This window comes from Chionomys nivalis, chromosome 18 (assembly GCF_950005125.1).
Source record: "Chionomys nivalis chromosome 18, mChiNiv1.1, whole genome shotgun sequence".
NCBI lineage: Eukaryota > Metazoa > Chordata > Mammalia > Rodentia > Cricetidae > Chionomys > Chionomys nivalis.
Window position 1 is genome coordinate 26,805,539 of NC_080103.1, and position 25,676 is coordinate 26,831,214.

At 34.0% G+C, this 25,676-nt stretch overlaps 1 protein-coding gene across 2 annotated transcripts in view; it reads left to right on the forward strand.

Moving 5' to 3' along the window:
• Col11a1 (collagen type XI alpha 1 chain) overlaps positions 1-25,676 on the forward strand; it is a 176,880-nt gene that overhangs the window by 125,517 nt on the left and 25,687 nt on the right. For both annotated transcript variants that reach the window (XM_057793140.1, XM_057793141.1), the window contains 12 exons: positions 4,090-4,197; positions 5,032-5,085; positions 6,857-6,910; positions 7,380-7,487; positions 10,402-10,455; positions 12,325-12,378; positions 13,632-13,685; positions 17,788-17,841; positions 18,440-18,547; positions 18,771-18,824; positions 19,658-19,711; positions 20,837-20,890. In XM_057793140.1, the coding sequence (XP_057649123.1) occupies positions 4,090-4,197; positions 5,032-5,085; positions 6,857-6,910; positions 7,380-7,487; positions 10,402-10,455; positions 12,325-12,378; positions 13,632-13,685; positions 17,788-17,841; positions 18,440-18,547; positions 18,771-18,824; positions 19,658-19,711; positions 20,837-20,890 (810 nt within the window). The remainder of the gene's footprint in view (positions 1-4,089; positions 4,198-5,031; positions 5,086-6,856; positions 6,911-7,379; positions 7,488-10,401; positions 10,456-12,324; positions 12,379-13,631; positions 13,686-17,787; positions 17,842-18,439; positions 18,548-18,770; positions 18,825-19,657; positions 19,712-20,836; positions 20,891-25,676) is intronic.

Sequence of the window (25,676 nt, forward strand, 5' to 3'; positions counted from 1 at the left end):
CAAAATGAAGGGTCTTCATCTCGGGAAGCCCTCATGTTATTCTATTCTAAGACAATGAAAGTCTAAAAGTGGGCAAAACCCTTTTATAACAATTTACTTCTGTAACAGTTCACCCAACCCATTTCTAAGGCCATAGTTTCTCTCTGCCCAATGGAATAATATCTCTCATTAGGCCCAGCGTTCTAATTATTGCATAGACAGTGATCTTTATGATATGCATTTGGGGAACATATTCAGACCCTGGTAATCCTACTGATGTTTTTGTAATTTAATCAGAATGTTAGAATTTGATCTTGACATTGTTGTATATACGTTTTGCTTTCCAGCAAAGGCATATTGCTTATTTTTTACTGAGAATTTTTCTGAGGCCGTATGTTTTATACTATACTCTTAAAGGAAAAAGGGCTCAATGTCTTTGATTCCAGTTAATTAAAAAAATTTAGGCCGTACATAACTTGTGGAATAAAGGATGAATACAGATGAAAGGAACTTCGTTGCTTTTCATACAAATTGAAAATGTAAGTTCTATGATGATAATGTATTCAATCCTATGATTTCAAGTGAATATATATTTTGGTTTATAAAGTAAATACTTAATCAAATACCAAAGTTAAAAAGTACTGCCAGTCATTTTACAATTTAATTTAGAGAGACTTATGAAAACTTATTTAAGAAGCAGACTGAGGCCCTACAAATTTTGACAGTGAGTGATATCATGGCTAGTCGGACCATGAAATTCTTGCTCAACTAAACTTTCATTTTTTCACACCTAAAACTACAAATATATTCATATTTTGTACTTTTCATTTTTCAAATAGTTAATGAAAAAACCTAACTGGTAGATACTGAACTAAGTAGTATTTTAAGGAAGGTATCAGCTTGTATCTATTAGCAGAAGTTAGTTCTGGCATTGTTGGGTCACACTACCCACAGATATTCATGAAAAAGTCTTTTGAAACTTCATGGAAATGTTGGCCAACATATTCTGTTTGCCCAATTGCAAATATAAATTTTGTCCTGAGTTGAAATATGAATTACAGAAGATATAGGTTTAGATGAAGTAAAAGGCATGTGGAAGTCAAGCTCGTAGTACACTTTCATAAAAACCCAGAATCTTGAAAGGAAAGCAAAATGGAAGACAAAATCCAAAAGTGTACAGGGTACCCGCTCACAGTGATGATTATGGCCCAAATATGATCTCCGAATTTTCAGTCAATTAGAAACTCTTGGAGGTGGGATTGGGAAGGGAGGATAAACCTTTTTCAACTTATCATTTGGGGATAAATATTTTGATTATGTAACTGATTCCTAAAGAAAACTATGATTTGTATACATGACTGCCACGTCCTCAGATTATAGATACGTTCTATTAGTTTACATATCTTCGGCATTGCAGTTGTAGTAATGTGAGATGAGGAAGCATCAGTATGAAACAAAGCAAGGTCAATACTTTAACTAAATGTGAATTGGACAACAGGAGCCATTAATTTCTAGTAAAACCAATTTTAAATAGTTTTTCTATAATATAAGCATGTGTTTGCATGATTTTAGAATGGTGAGGGTCAGACTGTCAACCTGCAGTACCATTTGAATAATAGGTTTAGAACCAACACATTCTATTGTCATGTGAGGTAGAGTTGAGATAGAGAGCAGAGATCTATAATCAAACTATAGAGGAGCATATTGGATATGCATTGTAGAAGACTCCATCAAAAGTAGAGAAAGTAGGCACTTGGTGGTAATGTTTATGTGTGGATGGTTAGCTCTATGAGCACACAGAGAAAGAGGGTGAATGGTCGTGAGTGGAGCTCAAGGAAGAGTGCAGTAGATAAAAGTACTCATAGGCCTGGATGCAATCCCTCTCTTGATTAGTCAACCATGAAGACATGTGTTTATTTCCTGATAAAAATGAGATAAATGAGAAGTAAGAATGTTAAAGAAAACAAAGAATGAGAACTGAAAATATTGAAGTTGAAGAAGACTGTTGGCTTCTATTCAGAATTGAGTTTAGAACTCTTCTCTCTTATTTACTTAGTTCATAATTACATTTACGTTCTTAACTTCAGAGCCTATTTCCCATGTCTGACAAGACAGTCATAGGAGTCTATGACAAAAAGACAGTCATAGGAGTCTATGACAATAAGACAGTCATAGGAGTCTATGACAATAAGACAGTCATAGGAGTCTGAGTGTCATGTGCAGTTACAGTTCTAAGCATCATATAGAGTTGGGTTGTTTTCAGTAAATAGCCATCACCATCACAATAATCATCACTCTGTGAGCCAGAACAGCGATAAAATAGATGAAACAATGACCAGAAAATAACATATGTGGGCTTTTGAGTGAGGAAGGATGCAGTCTAGGAGTTATGATAAAGGTTGAGTTGCATAAATTTAGCAAAACAAAAGCAGTAACAAAATTTCCATTTGTAAAGTTTTACATTTGTAGCAGAGCTGTTATTCCTCTTGCCGTTAGATGTCATTGGGTGCCAGTAGGAACTAGATCAAGGTAGTGTCTTAGTTTCTTTTCTTCTTTATGTGATAAAATACTCCGAGATAAGCAACTTCTCAGAGAAAGGATTTATTTAACGAATTTTTCAAGGAACTAACAGTCATCATGGGGGAAATCAAGGCAGCAACAGCTTGAAATAGCTGATCACTTTGTACCTCTAAAAAGCAGAGAGCCAAGGGGGAAAGTGTGCGTATTGCTCAGTTAGACATTCTCCACTCACAACATCTACTGCAGCAGCCCAGAAATGGCATCAACCACAGTGCACAAGATTTTTCCATCCCAATTAATGTAATCAAGACAATCCCACACAGACATGGCCAAAGCCTTCACCTACATAATTCTAACTTGTGTCAAGCAGGCAGTTAACACAAAGCATCACAGTGAGGCCACTGCTCACTTCGAGGAATGATAAGCAAATATGTTCACCCCGTGCTATGGGTTATATAAGCTGTCTGGCTCTTTGAATGTAGTGGTAAGATGATGTGAGAGGGAGAAAAAGACACGAGTGTGTGATAATAGCAGCAAGTTACTTTAGTAGCTTAGAGAAAGGCCATATATATTTGACAAGAATATATATGTAGACTAATGGTCAGGATGTAGACTAATGGTAAATGGATTTCCTAGCAGTCGTGTGACCCTGAATTTGATACCTAGCTCTAATAAAATACTGTTTTAAAGAGGTAACTAGAGGCAGAACACATAAACATGCATCAGCATAAAGGGTGAGGATACTGTGAGGTAAGTGGCTGACAGAAAGGCAAGACAATTGATCACTTGCATCTTCTCAGTTAAAGAAATGAGAGAACAATCATTGCATACAATCTAGAACATTGTCACCCAAAAAACAATGGAAATTATAGTATGGAAAAATACATTATTTTAACGCCTGAAAGCATATTTTTTTATAGCAGTAGAAGTTTTTTTTTTCATCAACAAGGCTCTATCTTTCATTGTATATAAATTTACAAATAGAAAAACAATGGTACTGCCAGAGAGGAACAAACGAAACCATAGAGGAAGAGAAAGTCAACACACATGCTGTTTGGCATCAGGAAAAGCAGACATGAAATCAAATATCCAAACTCATAGAATCCACAAAATACCTGTAAAAAGGGGTAAACCGTTGCATATTAAAGCACATCATAAAATTTTATGTTTGTTTAAGTCTAACATCTGTTGAAATCTCATTAGTTTGGGGAAGGCAAGGTATATGCCCAGAAAGACAGTAGCCATCTGATTTGCCAGGATTTGTTTGGAAAAAAAATTTTCAAAATATTTTTTTCAGCTGTTCTAATAAATTTTATAGAGTATAGATACAGACCTATAAATTATTAAAAGTGATGCAAGTTTTCCTGGTATTAATAATTACTTGCAGAGTGCAACTCATTGTTTCTGGTTGTTCTTTACAACTTCCCATTTGTTTTCCAGAAAGATTAAACTATTTCTTTTCCAAATATAAGAACTAAAATATGCAGAACTATGCTTGTGTGTTATTTTATGTATGTATTGTTTCTAAACCGTATAGAACCTTTATGGGTTTCTTACAGCAATTAATGACATATTGTCTTTTCGCCGCAGGGAGAGAAGGGTCCTCAAGGCCCTGCAGGTAGAGATGGAATCCAAGGCCCTGTGGGTCTTCCAGGGCCCGCTGGTCCTGCTGGCTCTCCTGGTGAAGATGGAGACAAGGTTGGTGTTATCCTTTGTGATAGTCTATCATACCAAAGCACAATAAGTGATTTCTCAGGCACTCCATAATTAATCAAAAATTAAATCTAAAGTGGAAGATTTGTGGTTTTATCTTTTTCAGTTTTTTGATACCTTTTGTGTAACCAAAAATACTATATGCCTTCTAAAGATAAGAAATGTGCTTTCTATAAAACAGCATACAGAATAGAAGCATAGGTATGATAAAAGAACAATAATTTCTATTTTAAAAAGTTATCTTCCTTGAAGTAGTGTAAATTGAACACAATTATCTATACATGTTTAGTCCTGAGAACTTGTGCCGTAAGATTTATAAATAAGCTTTAGTAGAATGGTATCCCCTTTTTATTGACATATGAATAATAAATCTCAGATTTTTATGCCAAAAGGTAGGATTTTATTGTTTCAAGTTTATTTCTAATTTTACTGTAATATGTAGAAATTTTATGAAATAGTGTTCGTATATTCTTACTACTTGGAAAACTGGGAGAGAAGAAAAAATCCATTTTGATTACTGTGTGCTTAGATATTATGTATGTAGATCAATGTGCTCCCATTGTCAACTTATAGTGGTGATATTAAGGAAAAAATCAGTTTTTAAGATGTATTTCTAGTTGTAGTCCTGAGAATTATGTTGACTACCTCTTCCTAACTGTTGATCATTTATAGAAATCAGAGGCATCTACATTGAGACCACAGTTTTACGTACTAGCATGTAGCTACATCTACAGTAAAATGTTAACATTGGATGATAATGCTGAGATTTCAGATATGATAACTTGGAAATCAGCTTTAACATGCTTCTTTCAAACCCAGGGTGAAATCGGAGAACCAGGCCAAAAGGGCAGCAAAGGGGACAAAGGCGAAAATGTGAGTTCCTTACAACTTGGTGAGGGAGCATCGTCCTTTTAATACCTTTACATGGGTCTTTTCCATAGTAGCATTTAGCGCCAGCAGAGTTTTGTCAAAAAGTCTGTGAATTTGTCCTGTGAATTTAAATGGAAAAAAAATTTAAATAAGTGTGTGTTGATTTATATAAAAAGTAATCAAAAGAACTTTTACCTTAATAAAAATGTATATGGATTTGGGGGGATGCTTCTGCTCAGCAAACAAGGATAATCGTTGCTTTAGCATGCAGAACTGTCTTGAGATTCCAGAATCCATGCAGGATTGTAAGTCAGTCTAGGTCAGTGTTCTGTGAGAGACCATTGCTCAACTGAGTAAGCCAAAGAGTAATAGAACTGATTACCCAGACATCTTACTCTGCCCTTTGCCTAATCATATGTACATAGAGCACACATACAACACACACAATACACACAAACACAAACACATACACATCTGCACACACAAAATAAATCAAGTACAAACATATTGATGTATAAGTATATATATCCATAATACACTAAAAAGATTATAATTGTTTTATATTTGCTGTAGTTAGTCTTATAGACAAGAAAGGTTGTTGTCATCATAAAACTGAATTTTATTTCATTCTGAAATGACAAATATTATTTGAATACCACAATCACACAGATATGTCGGTCAAAAGTGATAAAGTTTTGACATCTTACATTGCAGAATCACAATCCATCATCAAAGGATGTCAGGACAGGAACTTAAGGCAGGGAAAGGGAACCTATGCTGCCAAGGCCATGGAGAAGTGCTGCTTACTGGCTTTCTTCTTACACCTTGCTCAGCTACTTTTTATACCATTCAGGACCAGAGGCTGAGGGGTAGCGCAACCCCTCTCATGGGCTGAACTCTCTCACATCAGTCATTAACTAAGAAAATGTCCCACCATCTTTCACACAGTTCAGTCTTGTGGGGGCATTTGCTCAACTGAGTTTTCCTCTTTGTGAATGGTTCTCACTTTTATGAAGTTGACAAAAGACGAAAACCAACAGACTCCATTTATCCAAAGCGTTATTAGTTCATACAAGAGCCAAAGGATGTGTCTATGCATGGACAACCCACTGCCGGTTTCAATATATTGTTCAAAGTAGTTTTAAGTACTTGAATGTGTAACACATGTTATACACAGAAATTTTTCATATAGTAATATATTCGATGTACAGCATCTTAGAACCCTGTTGATAATTAGAAAATGGTATAGTATATTTCATGTGCTCCTTTTGATATATATATGTATATATATATATATATATATATAATTTTAAAAAGCATTTTAAATATACATCTTTCAATTGGTTTAGGTTAGTGGGAAGATCTATTTTTAGATATCTACAATTTCAGAAGGGAACATTTTCATGTTTTTAGTAAATATCAAATTTATCTTGATTATACATATGAAACTGTAAGTCTTCAGGGAATAAAATAATTGATGACTGCTCTAGTAATTACAGCACTCAGGAGGTAGAGGTAGGAGGAGCTCTTTGAGGCTGAGGCCAGTCTGATCTACAAAGTGAGTTCCAGGACAATAAAAAAAAAAAAAAAAAAAAGAAAGCCTTATCTCTGAATTTCCAATAGAGTACAGAGGTGCTTAGTAGATCTCAGTTAACCACTGTTTACTTTGGTCAGTCATTGCTTATCTTGGTCAGCCATTGTCTTTTGTTTGTTTAATTTTACTGATCCCATAGAAGCTTTGATGTGAAGATTTCTGATTTGTTTGTTACTTCAGGGCCCTCCTGGTCCCCCAGGTCTTCAAGGACCTGTTGGTGCCCCTGGAATTGCTGTAAGTATTCATACCTCTTTGATCCACAATTTAGGGACTTGTAACTCTATGATTAAATTTATGATTTAATTATGTCACTCCTATATCCAGGTAACACTGTGAGGTAATAAGTTTATTCATGTGCTAAACACTGAGCCACACATAAGTGATCTAATATATGTAGCCACATTTTTAAAAAACGTGGCATAGTTTAGATAAGGGTATAACATCCTTTAGTATCTAATAAATTTGAGCATTATATTTTCTACTGGACCATTTTTACTGTATTTGGTGAGATGATCAAATTAAAATCAACTAAACCACAGAAACAAAGAATGCTTGTTAATCAAACAATGGCTTAGTTGGAGCAAACAATGGGATTTGAGTCTCCTTTGCAATTCTTTAGGAGATTATAAACATGGCTGCCGTTTTTATAATCATGTATCATGATGTTTTCCTCAATACTGATATGCACCTTGCTGTTCTCAAGGGAGGAGATGGTGAAGCAGGTCCCAGAGGACAACAGGGAATGTTTGGACAAAAAGGGGATGAGGGTGCACGAGGCTTCCCAGGGCCTCCTGGACCCATAGGTCTTCAGGTAAGAAACCTCTGCATGGTTTTCACTGCCTGCTCACTCTCAGTTTCTAGGGCAGGGAAGCAAAACAGGGCCCCTGGTTTCTAAGTAAAATTAAATGCTGTGTACACTTCATGTGGGGATGGTGTGTGTGTGTGAGTGCGCATGTGTGTGCAATAGCATGTACAGAAGTCTGTTTTTGCTTATATTTGTGTGTGTGTGTGTACCAAAGCTTTACTTCTTTTTCATTAGGAATTATTAATTTTGAACATACATGCAAATATGCATCTGCTTGATTTTTGTTTCTGACACATCAAGCTATACCTCGATTGCCCTTTTGTTTTAAACATGAAGCGCAGAATTGTAGCTCTAGTAGATAAAAGAAGTCATTTGAAATAGTTCTCTAGAAGAATCAGTATTTCAGATGAATGACAAATATTTCAAAGAATATGTAGTAGCAGACTGCAGCAGCGAGTGTTAAGTAATGGACAAAATAAGCTGGTATATCAAGAAAAATAGCTTAAATGATAATTCTATAGTTTATGAAATGCATTTGAAGAAAGAAATATTAAATTGATCTAAATGATCCAGAACTTCTATTCCAATTTATTATAAAGTTCTCATAAAGAATATTGCATCATTGTATCCAGTTTCTCCTCCCAACTGTTTTTCCCTTTTAACGTGATATGTTGATTCCTGCAAACCTTTGGAGCACCTGTCTATCTTCTTCCACTTGCTTGTTATGTACACATCTATTCCAATGTTGATCAATGATATCTTGATTTTAAGTGACATTCAGATACTATATAATACTTACTTTCCTCACACTAGTTATTTTGCAAAAGGGGAACAATTTAAATCACAATACCTATGATTTTATGAAGTTATAGAATGTTAGATGAAACTGGGATAAATATTTATATGTGCAATTTTTATATTTACAAATAAAATCACAGAAGTATTGATTTTCAATATTAAATATTTCATTATATAATTTTTTCTAGTTACATTTTGATGCAGTATTATAAATTATAATATATACATATACACCTTTGTAAAAAAGTCAGTGAATAATTACTGTGTTTAGTAAAAAGTCATTACTTTCTTGTTTTTTTCTATTTAAACATTAATGTTGTCAGATAATTATAATAAAGTCAGGAGTAATGCTTATCTTTTTTCATATGTGAAAAGTAACATATTTTAAAAAATAACAAGCCGAAAATAAAGTCAGGTTGCAATAAATATGTAACTATTTTAACTTCTGAATTCTCCATTAGTTTAGCTGATTATTCTCAATCATGTAAAATTAACCTTTAAACCATAAATCTCATGGTTGAAGGTCTGACTATAGTTTATATTTATAGAATCAACAAAAAATCAAAATTTATAGAAAATATCTAGTTAGGAATTACCTTCTATGATGAGGATATGAAGAAACAATTTATATAAAATTTTGAAAAGATGCTTTATTATTTCCAATCAGATATAAGAACTGCTAATATAATTAGAAATTTCAAAATTACATCTATATTGTTTAATTGAATCTTCACGAATGATGAAATGTTAGCAATTTCAGTAAGCATAAATAATGAAATCTTATCTAACATAAATGACTTTATACTTGTAATTTATAATTTATCTGTATATTCATATGGTTGTGACTATATCATATATTCAATATGTTTTATTATAATTTTTAAAATGTAGCAACTGTAGATTCTTGACCTAATTTATTTTTTGTTTCTCACTTATGTGTCAAATCACCTTAAATTGAAAATATTAAAACAGATCTGCTTCATCCGTGAATCAGGTATAAACTAGGAACTATGAAGACCGAGGAATGGTGGGGTATCATTTGCTTAATTATTCCTTGCAACAAGGTGATTTCACTCATAATGTCATATGGAGACTCATGATGTCTCCATAATCTCTAATAATGAGAATATCCTGCTTTAATTGATTCAAAATACAGTCAGACAAAACATAAAATACCTCTATTTTTTTTTTTTTTTTTTGATTTTCGAGACAGGGTTTCTCTGTGGTTTTGGAGCCTGTCCTGGAACTAGCTTTTGTAGACCAGGCTGGTCTCGAACTCACAGAGATCCGCCTGCCTCTGCCTCCCGAGTGCTGGGATTAAAGGCGTGCGCCACCACCGCCTGGCATACCTCTTCTTTTGACCAACTTTATTGAACTGGTGGAAGTCACATGCATAAGTTTTTTTAAAAAGACATTTACAATCATGCTTGCAGTGAGTATAAATGAAAAGTATGTCCCAATATTGATATATGCTTCACCTAGATATGCATAATAGAAGTAGAAAAGAGCTAGCTATTTGTAAGATCAAATTTTATCTGTTTATTGATTTATGTATTTTGGCAAAACTCAACCTAAAATATTATTCAAATCTTGGACTTTACTTGTAAACATAGTCAGATTTTAGGGAACAATTGACTATAAGTATTTTAATATATGTTTGTTTCTGAAAACTAATTTTCAAGTTCTTAATTAATTTGGTATTTACTTATTGGTATATAAATTTATTGAGAGTATTTTTTCTTGCCTTTGCAGTCAGTGTGTGTATGCTTGAGCACAAATGAGTATGTTTCATTGTGTGTGGGTTTAGGTTATGGGTAACTTCAGGTTTTGTTCTGCCTTCTACTGTTTGAGACAATTTTTTTTTTAATGTTTGCTGATGTGTTGCTGCTGCCTAATAGACCAAGAAGCTACAAAGCTATCTCCTGTCTAACCCTACTCTCTGTAAACTGGGGTTACATATTAGTGCTACTGTGTCTGATGTTACTGAGGCTCGGAGGATCACAACACAAGTTGTCATGTCTGTGGAGAAAGCATTTTACTCTCTTAGCCATTTCTGAATCCTTCAAATGTATCTGTCTTTTAAAATACATGGACAACATCCTTTTACATTGTATTTTCTCAGGGTTTGCCAGGACCGCCAGGTGAAAAGGGTGAAAATGGAGATGTTGGACCCATGGTAGGTTGTGTTTTTCAGATTCAATGGTATTGTGCATGCCAACACTACTCATAGCTTTATTACAGTTCATCAGTGTTGACAAAAAGTATTGTGAAATTGTACTGCTCTCCTGCTAAATTCTATTTCCTATTCAGATCCTTGGTAATAATCAACTGCTGATATATTTCAAAAACATTGATCTTTTAGCTGCATCCACTTCAGAATAATGTCATGTGCTTACATAACATTTGGTAGTTTCCATATTTAATGAATCTAAACCATTTGTGTGAACCAATGCCACACTAGTGTCTTGTGAATCTCTTGGTTTGGAATTTTGGTGTGGAACAGGTAAAGAATACATAGCATTCAGATTGGTATTCTATAATTACCCACTATGCAAGGAGAATCAAATTTTACCATCCTGTGAAAAAACTTCCGAGTTTAATGAGAAATTTATTATTAGTTTGAGAATTGTAACAAATATTTTTTCATTATCAACTAGGACATTTTTACTTTAAGAACTCAAACTAAACTTTCAAATATATGTGATAAGGAATAATTGCTCAAAATATTTGAAACTTATATATGATGAAGTCCTATATATAATGAAATCTTAATTGCTTTTCTTCCATCATTTCTGACAATTTTGCTTTACTTCAAAATACATATTTTAATGTTTTTATGTCAATAAACATTTTTATACTATATATTGTGATCATATTTGCCCTTTCCCACCTACCTACTCCATTCCCTATCTCTTAAAACAAACAATGACAATAACCAAAAAAAAAAAACCCCAAGAAACATAAAATCCCAAGAAAATAGAAACCAAAACATACAAGAAAAATATCATTAGGACAAAAACATGTACAAAATTACCATTGAGTTTGCTTTGTGTTGACCACCTGCACCTGGGCATGGGATCTATTCATATTTTGAAGTTTTACAGTTGGAAGTTACATTTCTTTCTCTTTAAGAACAACACTCAGATTTATTATATACTTTGAAAATATTCCTATCATCAGCATCTCAACTGGAGGAATAAATAGGATACATGGCTGAGTAGGTCATACTCTGAAACAGCGAGAGAAACATTACAGTCCATTTTTCTAGATTGAGTGCTGCGGTTCCATGAGTTACTGATATATTCTTCTTGAGCATACGATTGGTCAGATTAGGAAAAGCTTCAAGTGTGGCACTGAATTTAACTGAGATTTTAAAAACCACTAATGACTAGGGATTCACTACTGTCTATTCTCTTTATTTCATATTTTATCATCTTATTTTACTGATTTCATTACTTTGAACTATCTTAATTTCAACCTAGAAGTAAAAAATGTTGCCAGAAGTGTTTGAAGAAATGTTCTGGAATAATTTTAATGTATATCCAGGACATAGAAACTTTATGGTAGAACTACAACTAAATATTTCCAATTCTATAATGTCAAACCTGAGAATTCATACACCTCACCATTCTACACAAATAAAAAGCAAATATTCTTTTATTTGACTCCCTAGTTCTGAAACTAGTCCATCGTTGGATTTCTTTTTGCTATTGTTGTTGTGGTTTCAATGTTATAATTACTTTATGCTTGGGTATATTCTTTATAATATGTTATTGTGTATACTGTCAATATTGTATACCAGCAGTAGACTTCTTGTGCTGTGTTTCTGTTCTTTTAGTTTTTTTTTCTCAAGTGTTAATTTCCTATCAGTAAGTAAAGGGCCATTTGCTGGTATGATGTGATATTGTCTTCATCCAGCATGTTGGTAACCCTGATGTTCTTTTCTGCCTGTGATTTCATAGCCTATCTTAGTTATCTTAAAAGATAAAAATGTTAACCACATTTGCGTGTGATCTTGGCAAACATTGTTTCTTTGCTTTTTCAGGGTCCACCAGGTCCTCCTGGCCCACGAGGCCCCCAAGGTCCCAATGGAGCTGATGTAAGTACTTGAAGTGTATGCTAGTTAATTCTGAAGGATGTTCTGTGCCAGTATTGCATTCTGGCAGATGGTTTATGATATATAATGGAGATAATTACATCATGGTTTATACATAGAAATGGATGAGAACCCAATGATCATCTACTCGTGCCATTTCAATAGAAAGTAAGAAATGGCCTTTCTCCTGAAAAATTTACCATTAATGTAAAATAGACAACCAGATCACACTTAATATATATTTATTGGTGAAAAATATCATTTGTATTATTATGAATCATATGGCTCAGAATAGTGTACTTATACTGTGCTGATATATGATAAATGTTCTGTAAATCGTTGTTGAATTCTTCAGTTTAAGATTTCTCAATTGGCAATGATGTGAGAGGTTTGTAATTGTCTTTGAATATACTTGCCTAAACACCTGTTACATATGTATCCACATAAAAGTCTTTACCTAAATGTTTTACCTCATGCATTTTGAGTCTATAAATCACTCAGAGAAATATGTGCATTTGTGCACTCTTCTCATTGAGAGAAAACAGTCTCTTCTCGGTTATTTAAGGAGGACACTCCCCTTAGAAACTGATCCAGTATTCTGATGGAATATTATAGAATTTGGAAAAGTAATAATGCTTCTTTGCTACCATTACCTTCAAAAGATTTCTGGTCTATGTGATCTACTTCTGACTTCATGTTTTGCAAATGAAGCCACCTGTTTTCATCATTTTTTTTTCTTGGATAAGATTTATTTTCTCTTATACGTGCCTTTAATTTTATCAGATCAGAACTGATAAAAGATATCAGTAGCTGCTCACCTAGAAAAGATATTCAGCTGTCATTAGATTCCCCTTCCTAACAGTGTATAAAGGGTTTGTTTTTCCCATGCAGTAAGTTATTTTAAAATACAGTCATGACTCTGATTCAATATAAAATCATATTGTAAACCTGTCCTGATTTTTCCATGGGCATAGACGTTGGAATTTTGTTTCAAATAACAAATACATGGCAAAGTTTGGAAAATCTCTTTGCCTTATGCTCCAAATCCTGGGGAAGCTAAAACCTGATGTAATATATTAAATTATTTGCTGTTAATAAATGTGGCAACTGAAAAAGTCATTACTTTTTGTTTCCGCCCCCCCCTCAATTTACTCAGTATTCCTGAACATAATACTCTTTTTGAACACTCTAGATACATGTGTGTGAACAGAACATTTTTTAAAAAGTATAACTCCATTTCTCTTTCTACTTCTCAGGGACCACAAGGACCCCCAGGCTCTATTGGTTCTGTTGGAGGGGTGGGACAAAAGGTAAGGGTATGCTGGCTAAAACAGTCAGAAATAAAGAGCTTTGATCGTTGCTGGGCATATTTTACATGCTGCTACCATAAGTTTGGTGCTAAGTGGTCTACATATATTCACAAATTCAGTATTATTTATTCTAGAACCTACACAGATTGAAATTAAATGCTGATGTATTTTTATCGACACCTGTGGCGATGAATGCTGCACACAGATTATTTCCTGTTTCGGGGCTGTGTTGGAATCATCGTGCTCTGCTTTCGTGAAAGGAAAGCTGAGACTTAGTTAATTACAGTGATTTGGTGAATGTTTCTTCATTAGAAAGTGACAATGCCAAGCTCCACTTCAGCCTCTGGAAGTCTGACGAGACTGCAGTGCCTTTCATTTGTGACACTTGGTACTTAAAAGCAAAGGAAACGCTTCTACAACTGATCCACAGACGAAAGGAGTCTTTCACATCAGAAAACAATTAATCACTGATTTCTGTCACCTTTTCATTGCTACCCTTCAGCCCATCTCTGGCATTTTTCAAAGCTCTTGGCATGTGCCATAACATCTGTGCACAGAACAGCCCCTTTTCCTGGTAAACATGATTTCATCTTAAAAATCTATTCTTCCTTTTTTTGAAAATGTCAAAATGATTCTTTGATTTTTTATTTATGTATTCAACTTCCCATCTTAATAGAATTTTTTAAGAAAATTGTCATTGACATTTACTTGAGAAAATGATTCACCAGTTTTGAAGAACAAAAAATTTATTTATACCATAAAATATTATACTGGGAAGGTATGTAAAATGGGATAGCTGTAGTGCTTTTATTCCAACATTGAAACATGATTCTCTTCTTTGCTTTGAATTCTTTTTGACACTTTCTATTTTATAATTAACTTCATTTATGTTCATTAAAAGAGTTAACCCTCTAAAACCAGTGTAATGGAATTAGACTGATAAACATTATATTGATGTTTACTCTTACTTTTCACCCCAACTCTTGTATTTATAATTAACTTCAGATGACACACTATTCAAATATCTCATTAATTACTAAATTAGAAACAAATTATACTTTCTAGTTCTTAGTGGATAAATTTGTTCATAATCTTATGGAGAAGGATATATGTTGAGATAGACAGAGTTATTCGAAGAAAAATTCTCAGTGTGATTAATAGTCCTAACATAAAAAGCATAAGACGAGACCACCAACCGAGACACCACTGTCTTGAAAAATACTACCAATTTTTCCCCTTCACCTTCTTTCTTGGAAACATATCTTCTGGGTTCTGGTGCTGCCCAGAGAGTTGGGAATAGTCTATAGTTTCAATAGACATTTCAGTGTACTTCACCTATGTCATGGACACTGTAAACAACAACAAAAAAATAGTTTTAAGTATTTTCTTTTCGTTTTTAATACTTTGTCTTCTAAAAATCTCTTAAAGACAGTCACTTTCGCTACTACCAGGAGTTTTGGGGGAAGTCTCACACCAATGTCACATAGGTTAAAGGTCAAATGATAACAATTTGCCATTTTGGAGCCTTATAATATTCAATAAGGCTGGTGACTTTACTACCAGTCTTTAATTTGAATCTATTCCTTTGAAATTAATTTATTTTAAAACTTTTTTTGTTTGTTTGTGTTTGTTTGTATGTAGTATGATTTGCCTAGGGTGACTTTTAAATTTTATGAGCACCTCAATTGAAACTTAGTATTTGAAAACAATATTTTTTCCTTTTAAAAATTTCCTTATGGCAGAGAAAATGTTAAAAAACCCTGATCTTAACTTTTTAAACAATCTGATATGATATAATTTTCTATAGATTATAAATTTGTAATTGCACCATTGATTCTGAATGATTTCATTGCAACTTCTCTTTGGAAAATTAGATAAGTTGGTTACAATGGAAAAAAAAGAGGTCACTGACCATGAGCCATGTTTTCTTTTGTGCAAATAAAACAATCTGTTCTTCCTGGGCCATGTATTTATGGGAGATAGCTCAACAGTTTTCTCAGAACAAATAATCAACACATTTTCTTAATAAACATAATTTGTAATTACTTGAATATGCAGAGCAATTTGCTGTTGCTTCTGTAGGAAACACTCTTGAATAAACGGAGAGTACACTAGCAATATGGCATGGTAACTGCAGACCCCTTCATCCGCTTTACACAGCAGTGTTTATCATACAACACCATTATATTTCCATAGAGTAACCTGTTACCTTACTCATACCATTGAAGGGAGCTCATTAGCATGACGAACTCTTTGCATTGCTATATGCATTTACAATTTTGTCAACCAACTTTTTAAATATTTTAATGCAGAAATTTTTAGAAACTATTGATTTCATTTTTAGTAGTTGTGATTTATATCATATGAATTTGTTTCTAGTAGGCATAAAGACCATTTTAATATCCTAAAGCAAGTGAATATTTATGTATTATTTTCAAAGGTTTTGTAGTAGAAGATTTTCCCTTACATGTTACTGTCTATACACACTTCTTGACTACCATTATTTTCTTCATTTTAGAAAATTTGACATAATTTTTTCAAAATATCACTTCACTTATTTTTAATAAAGATGGAAAGAGATGAGCAAATATATTGATGTTGACTTAAAAATACTTAGTTTTTTCTATTTCCAACTTTACACAGTAATACTACACAATAATATGACACAGAAGAAAATATTTTGTGTTCAATGAGTTTTCATGGTTTTTAATTAGTATTGCATATATTCCATGTGATAAATATTTATTGTGGACATTTTGCCATTTATTTGAATGACAAAGTACTTGTTTCATTTCATTTATCTGAATAGCATCACCCCAAATAACTGACATATTATTTAATCATATTAAGATAGTTTAATAAGTAATTTCTTCATATATAATGTAAATGCAATATTTTACTTGTAATAATTTCCGAATTTACTTGTAATATTGTCCAAAATACAGTATATATTTGCCACTTATGTTGGGGAAAACAACATTTTCAGGCAATCCCATAACTGAGAAATTCATAGAAAGTATTTGATGCCATCACAGCTAGACAAATGCCTTAAGAAATCAAAATGTGGTGTATTTAAGAAGACCAAGAAATTTTGTAAAACATTTTCTTTTTTGTAATGATGTTTGTACTTACTAAGGAAAATTTCAAACCAGCCTAGAATCACTAGTATGTGCAGGAAGACCTTTGATACTAGTGATTAAACTAAGAACTAGAAGAATTCCATCCATTCCAGAATCCTGACACTAATGTTGGAGCTCCTACAAGACTGTTGAATGGAACACTACGTGTGTCTGTGTGCATGTGTGTGTGTTCGTGTGTGTGTGTGTTTGTGTAGGTGTGTGCTGCATCCCTTCACTTAAGTAATCACTGGAATAAGACACCATATTTTGTGCATTTCTAAGAAGGGCACACTAGCAGTAGACTTCGTAGCTAAATTGCAGGTAAATATTCTTTATGCATAAACATAACAAATTGGACAGCCTTATGTTATCTTCATTTAAATATGGATTTCTGGTTTCTAAGACATTTTCCGTTCACTGGTCAGATGACCTGGCAAATATCTAGTTGGATTAAGATAAGATCATAAAGACAATTAGATTTATAATATTAAGCATTCAAATACAGGACTTTTGATTAAGTACATTCTTTATTTCACACTGATTTTCCTAAACTCTTTCTATAGGATTATCAATATAGCACCAAGTTTTATACTGATGTATTTCAATAGCAAGAGATTTATAGTTTAGTAAAAAAAAAAACAACTTGCATTTTAAAATTAATAATTCTGATTATAATATGAATTTTGATGCTACACGAATGCAAACTGTTCGAAAATGTCTGATTGTTGCTAAAGCTTGGTGGTAACCTGAGTTCATGTGCTTGATTTCATCTTTCCAAACCAAAGTAGCATTTAATCTATTTCTTTTCTTGAATTATTGTGATTAATCCAAGTTCTCTTTCTTCTTATTAGATTTTTGATGTGTTTTAAGGAGTAAAGTAAGATAGAGGTTGATCTAAATTAGGATGCCCATCCTAAGGGCATTATTACAGATAGAAAACACCATTCCTGTGTTCTTACCATTATCTGATGCTTTCTTTGTAGGGTGAACCTGGGGAAGCAGGGAACCCCGGACCCCCTGGTGAAGCCGGCACAGGTGTAAGTTCTGTAATCTTAAAGGGCCTTATTAGGCTTCATTAGATATTTAGGAATTCATGGAAACAATGTTGAGTGTTTCAACACTGAACTTGAATCCTAACTGTGTTCATTTTTACTCTTCCTTTCCAACTTACATATTGTGCCCACAACTACAAAAACTTATTGTTTAATAACTGACAATCCTCTGCATATTTGGATTAGTATCTAAGATTTAAACGGTCACATTTGCATGAGTTAAGTCTTTTAAAAAGGTGTTCATTATGCACATTGTGTTTAGTGAACTGTTCATAATAGAAACAAAGGAACAATTTCCTTCCCGCATTAAAAAATATTTGTTAATTAAAATGGATTATTTTAAAATAAATTAAACTGCTATTAAAACTATTACATTCCCTTGACAATCTAGAAATATTTTAAAAATCTAGCAGCAGGGTTCATGACTATTGGCATCTAATTAATTCAGTTTGGATTCTGTTAGAAATTTTGCATTGTAGTATACAGACTAGAAAAGCAGAGAATTATACAACCCACAGTATTGAGGTTAAGATCTTGAAACAGTACTTATAAAGTAATTATTGCTTTTGGTTGTATTCTTTAGGGTCCCAAAGGAGAGAGAGGAGAGAAAGGAGAAGCTGGGCCTCCTGGTGCTGCGGGTCCTGCTGGTGCTAAGGGGCCACCTGGTGATGATGGTCCCAAGGGGAACCCAGTGAGTTTGTTCTCTTTATGATGAAATTTGTGTTTAATCCTCCCCTAGCTTTTCATAGAAAATATTTGTATGCATTCCTTGCTCCTTTCAATTTTTTTTTTCTGTCTGGAGAATATATCTAACCAACCAATACCATGACTCTAATCTCTTGAAGATCTAAAAATATAGCATTATGAAACTTTTGTTTTATTCTATTTATTTATTTTTTACAATGTCTCTCTAGGGGCCTGTTGGTTTTCCTGGAGATCCTGGTCCACCTGGGGAACCTGGCCCTGCAGTAAGTATGACAGAGAAATAAAAGAATGATTTAGTGTGGCCGTTCCCTCAGTCTACAGTAACAACTTAAAAAAAAAAAATTATCATATAAAAGAACTTCTAAAGACAGAAAGACAAATGAAACAAACAGAAGTAACACCGAACACAACATTTATATAACTGGTGATTCTTGCACTCTGTTATGTGACTGCGTGCTTCATTTAAACAATTCCTGAAACTTTTTTGGATTACCCAAGCAAAAGTAACAGCTATACTTTATTATAAAGTTCAAGACCTTCCTTCCTTCCTTCCTTCCTTCCTTCCTTCCTTCCTTCCTTCCTTCCTTCCTTCCTTCCTTTCTTCTTCTATTTTCTTTATTTATGGTCTTTCAAGACAGGGTTTCTCTGTGTAGCTTTGATGCCTATCCTAGAACTAGCTCTTCTAGACCAGGCTGTCCTTGCACTCCCAGAGATCCACCTGCCTTTGCCTCCAGAGTGCCGGGATTAAAGACATGTGCCATCACTACCTGGTTAAGCCTTTATTTCTTAATTCCACTTATTATGCAAATCCTACTTTGAATTTTATTATGTCTGTTCCTGGTGAACTGAAATACTAGTCTTATGTATCAAGCGAGTCTTCCTCACTTATGATTTCCCAAGTATTTATTTCCCAAGTATTTAATTATTTCCCAAGTATTTAGAAGAAGAGGTGCCATTATTTAAAAAATAAGTATTTTATCCACCTGATCACAGTTTATTTAAACACTATACCAAAGTAGTCTGTGTAAGTTTTGTACCTTTATAATAATAAGATATAATAAGAAATATTTGGGTTAATTTTCACCGTCAATTACAGGGGCAAGATGGTGTCGGAGGTGACAAGGGCGAAGATGGAGATCCAGGGCAACCGGTAGGCATGAAACCTAACTATTTTTTATCATCTTCTATAGCTCCATGCATTTTAAAAAGGCATTTCAATATGCTTACTCTTTTACAGTTAAAGTTCATTATGTATTTTGGGTATGCCCTTCTCAAAGTATGCCATCATCTGTTTATGAGCTTGTCCCAATGTTAATTATTTATTTTCCTTAATGTGTCTTATCTCCTCTCATACAAAACATCTCACCAGTAACTTCCACACCCTCCACTCATAGTCCCCTCCAGCTCCCCTTTCCCCTTTTTCCGCAGAAAAGAGCAGGCCTTTCAGGGCCTAATACAGCACAAGATAGAATAAGACAATGCACAAACCCTGAAGTCCAGGCTGGTTGAGGTAACCCAACAGGAGAAAAACGATCCCCAAATTAGGTAAAACAGTCAAAGACACCCACACTCCCACTTGTTTATGAAAAGATAATACAATGTAAACACAAATAATGAATATAAAAGTAAGAATATTGGACTGGTAGCTTGTCGTAGTTCATATGCTGTTTCAGTCAAGTGGCTAAATGAAACATAGTATAGACATTTTAATATTTTTTGGAATGACACAAAAATGTTTTGACCACATAGACCACTTAGGAAAGGAGAAAATATAAAAGGCATTGAATTAAGGAGTTCTGAAGAAATCTGAGTCTCTTACAAGGTTCTGTCCCTTAGGTGTTGAAAATCTAAGGTGTACTTATGACACACATCCTCACATAGTTATTTCCACGGGGACCAAATATCACTAGTGTGTGAGAAGTGTATAGGTAGTAAGTCGCAATGTGCAGAGTTTGTAGTCTATGATCAAACATACACGTATATGTCAAGTGTTTGCTGATTTTCTATTACTGCTGTTTAAATGGTATAAGTTTCCATAGAGAAAATTCAAAGAACTTTTCTACATCCATGAAGAGTTTGTCAAATAAGTTTACCAGCTCACTATGTGGATATCTAGAAGCCATTCATGTCTCTGAATGGGGGCTGAGGGTTTTAGTGTATCAATGAGATGAAAGTCAGTTTCAGCTTGTACCGGGAGAAATTATGTTGGTTATGAAAATACCCAGCCTTTTAAATAGTGAATTTTATATTTATATCTAACTATATTCATTCTTAGGGTCCCCCTGGTCCATCTGGTGAGGCTGGTCCACCAGGTCCTCCTGGAAAGAGAGTAAGTTTTTCTCATTCTTCATTTGAATTGTTCCCTGTGCATTTAGATCGGTATTACCCACACAAGCTCCAGGCAGCATCTGAGGCTGACAAATAATCACTTTCTTCAGAATGTCAAAATCGTCACTCAGAGTACATTTTAACCATGGTGCTGTCACAGTCTGAATAAGTCAAACAACTCCTCTGTTGAGAGTTACCTGCTCCTCCAAACAAATGTTGAGGGCTGTTGAACAGTTCCTGTTCCAGCCCCTGGCATTCTCCATGAGAGTGAAATGCCCAGAGTCTCGTGTACACATTGTGAAAGCATGAATCCATTTCAGTAGATTCATGTAAGCACCTATCTATATTGTAGATGACCTTATGTTGTCAAATTTCATGGACTTGGAACCATGATTTTTAATGAAGCAGGGGTTTCATAAAGATGATAGCAGCAAAGAGGCAGCTATGGTCACACTACTTGTTTCTGTGCAGGTGAGATATCTTAGTGGGTAAAAGCCCTGATCAACAAGTCCAGTGTACTGTGTTCAGTCCCCAGTTCCACGTGACCAAAGGAGATAACTGACTCCTGCAAGGTGTCCTTTGGTTTGGCCCTATGAACATTCTTTTGTGCACCTGAAGACAAACATAGTGTAAATAAATACATGTAAATTATTGAAGAAAGCAAAATACTGACTACAGTAGTATCTTAAAAGAGATTCCCAGCACTTGGGAGGCAGAGGCAGGCGGATCTCTGTGAGTTCGAGACCAGCCTGGTCTACAAGAGCTAGTTCCAGGACAGGCTCCAAAACCACAGAGAAACCCTGTCTCGAAAAACCAAAAAAAAAAAAAAAAAAGAGAGAGATTTCACCTTCCTAGACCTGGATAGAGTGGGGAGGACCTTGGACTGCCCACAGGGCAGGGAACCCTGACTACTCTTTGGACTGGAGAGGGAGGGGGGAGAGGAGTGGGATGTGGGGAGTCAGGGGAGGGGAGGGAAAAGGGAGGCGGGGAGGAGGCAGAAATTTTTAGTTAAAAAATTAATAATAAAAAAGATTTTAGTTTAATTAGAAATAATAATATAAGGTATTAATGGATAAGAATCTGATATTTTAATGCATATTTAGAATATACATCGATAAAACAGGTCAATGACCTCTCCTGTACTTCACATATTTGAAGCTTCTGCCTTTGAGATGTACATAGACTGTGTTAGGTTATTGTGAACTATAGTCATCCCACAACAATTGAGGTCAATTAAAAACTAAAATTGTTATCTCTATATCTGTTTTTGTACCTATTAACTAGTAATGTTTTATCCTGTCCCCGCATTCATCTTAGTTAAACTATCCTGTATTCACTTTAACTGTTATATATAAGTGAAGGCAAGAGCCATTTGTCTTCTGGTGTCCATGTCTACCTTACGTCACATGACATAATGCTCTCCAATTCCATTCAATTTTCCACAAATGACAGGATCTCACCTTTTTGTCCGGCTGACTTGTACCCCATTAGATATAATTACCACATTTTCTGTAGACATTCATCTGTCTGTTGGATTCCCTATCTTAGCAGTCATGTCTGGTGCTGAACGGAGTATAAAAGTGCAGGGAACATTTGGTAGGTGGATTTGATTCCCTTTGGAAATATATCAGTAAAGGGAGTACCAGACCATATGTTAAATCAACTTTTACTCTTTTACATTCATTGACAATATCACATGGCTTTCATTCTTTACTGTTGTGTGCAATATATTTAGTCATTTTATATTAGAGCTGTCTTTAAATGTTTAAATAAATCTCACTTGATCTTAATGAGTAATTTTATTTGATGTTTGATTTCGTTTATTGTTAATTGATAATTCCTGAGTTGTGATCATCAGGGATAATATATACTTCAACTGCAGCTTTAGTGTCCTTGTCTGGTTTCATTACTAGGGCAATGTTAGCCTTGTAGAATGAATTAGACTGTCTCCCTGTTAATCTAGGGATAGTTTTTGGATAATTGTTCTTAGTTCTTTAAATTTTTGAAAAAATTCCAACAAGAATGCATTGCTTGTCTACATAGGCTATTCTCACTGGAGGACATTTTATTCATCATTAAACCTCATTACTTGAATATTTTCTATCCAAACATCCTATATTTTTACTGCAAAGTACTTAATGCTTTACAGTTCTCATAATGGATGTTCTATTGTCGTGTTTTTCACCCATATCATCTTCAATGTTCTCTATACAGACTTCTCTTTTTGTCTAATCTATATGTTCATAAACTGTGTGGGTTAACATAAAAATTACTTTCTCAAGTGACTTATTCTTCAGTGACCCAAAATCACAGATTAATTAAAAATACTACTTATTTCTAGAGTTATCTTACTCTTATTAACATTTTCTCTCTTTGAACCTTTGTATCTCAGCAGTACAACCTGAACTGATTTTTATAAACTTTCCATTTTGAAATTTTAGACATTTTAAAATAAAATAAATTTCAGTTGTATATTTCAGATCCTTTGAATGAATCATGTTATAAAATTACTTTGAAAATGGGCTGATTTTTGGTGAATTATTTGAAGATAATCCTTATCAAAATTGCAGTTTATCTGCCTATTTATTTTAAATACCAATTAAAAATATGAAGGACTGTTTTTAAGCTTTGGTGCTCAGTTTGTAAGCACAATAGAAAGACTTTATATAGATGTATTACATGTTGTACAATATCTGTGGTGACTGCACTAAGCTTACAATACTTATTCATATTCATATTGATAGTGAAAATTCATATTCATTTTGATGTAGTGGATCAAACTGAGTGAGCACTATTGAGCACTACACATGCAGGCCTTCCTCCTTTGGCATGTGAAGTCATTAAATCTAACCTGAGTTCTCCTCAGCTCAATGTGCTGAATTGCTTTTTACATTAAGTTAAATTAACCAACATACTAAACTGACTTTATCTGATTGACAAGTAATCCACTTTCCTCCATCAATATAAGATCTATTTAATGGTGTGAAAAGCTACTCCAATGTCCAACACTTTAATAATGAGATACAGTTCACCTTAACATTAAGAATTTAAGCTTAAACAGTCTCTCTCTCTCTCTCTCTCTCTCTCTCTCTCTCTCTCTGTCTGTCTCTCTCTCTCTCCCTGGACATGGTTTCTCTGTAGCTTTGTAGACCAGGCTAGCCTCAAACTCATAGAGATCCGCCTGCCTCTACTTCTTGAATGCTGGATTAAAGGCATGTGCTACTAGTGCATGGCTGCTTAAACTCTTGTAAACTGAAGACAATCCAACTAGTTGATTTATCCCAGAGTTCAATCTTAACTTAATAAAAAAAGATTAGATTAATTAAAAAAAACCTTTGGGGAGAGAAAAGAGTATGATCAAAATATAGTGTATAAATTTTTAAATTATTTTGAAATGTTAGAAAATATAGTAAAAAGATTTTTAAAAGATATTTTCTTGCCGGGTGGTGTTGGCACACACCTTTAATCCCAGCACTTGGGAGGCAGAGGCAGGTGGATCTCTGTGAGTTCGAGGCCAGCCTGCTCTACAAGAGCTAGTTCCAGGACAGGAATCAAAAGCTACAGAGAAACCCTGTCTCGAAAAAAAAAAAAAAAAAAAAAAAAAAAAAAAAGATATTTTCTTACAGCTTTTCTAACTTGTAAACCTGAGGATCTTAGTATTGTAGTAGCACCACAGAATAATATATAATGTGATTTCATTAGAATCAGACAGATGTTATCAGTCATTTGACTGCAAAATAATTTAGTGTGGCATTGTTAATTTCTTTGAGTTGAAGTTTTATTGTTATAAAATGAGCCTAATATCTAATTTCTCATGCTAGGGAATGAAACAATTCGATTATATCATACATATTTAAAGCATTGCACAATTCATCTTTAGTAACTTCATAGAAAACTTAACTTTGTATTCTTTGTCATTTGTGTTTTAATAAATATCAGTTATGAACCCATTGGGTGACACAATACAAAAAGTGTTTAAATTAATAAGCTAATACATGTTTAAGCATAAATTTGTGTAACAAATTTTAAGTCATTTTTCATGAATTTTTTGCAAAAAAATGAAATCCTTAAATTCAACTTTATTTAGTGTTTTTTTATTATTATTAAATATGTTCACCAAACAACACAGGTTTGGGAATCTGTGATAAGTAAAACTGTGACTAAACAGAGAGTTAATTGTGAGGGAAGCATATAAAAACTTAAATGTCTTATGACATCACTCCCTTCATACACTGTACAGATTAGATTCTATAACATGAAGCTATCCCAAGAATGCTATCTCCTTATACCTTTGTGTTCCAGTCAGCCAGCAGCCTTGTCTGATGCAACACTTAATTTATTTTTGCCTCTGTGAATGTTGGAAGAACATACTTGCTAGACATGTAAACGGAAAGGAACAGCAAATGGGTTCCAAAAAAAGGAACTCACCCATCACACTTCACGAATCAGGTTTAGTAGGAGAAAGAGCCTAGAGACCATGTTGAGCCTTGTCATGGGAAAGCAATGGAACAAAGAGTTACAAACAGCATTACAACACCTTAAATGAAAAGAAACTTCCACTGAAACCTGGAGAGGGACTTCACTAGAAGGGAGAGTTTAAAATAAGAGTAGAAGAAAGATGGCAAAATGATTCGGGGTGGGGAGGAACCATAGGGCAAAGCCTGCATTAAAATTCCCCAAATTAAATGACTATTATTCAAATATTTCTAGAACTGACTCTTGCTACAACAGTTTCACCAAGGAGGTGTAAGTAGCATGTTTAGAGCTCCAACAGCAAGTCAAACATT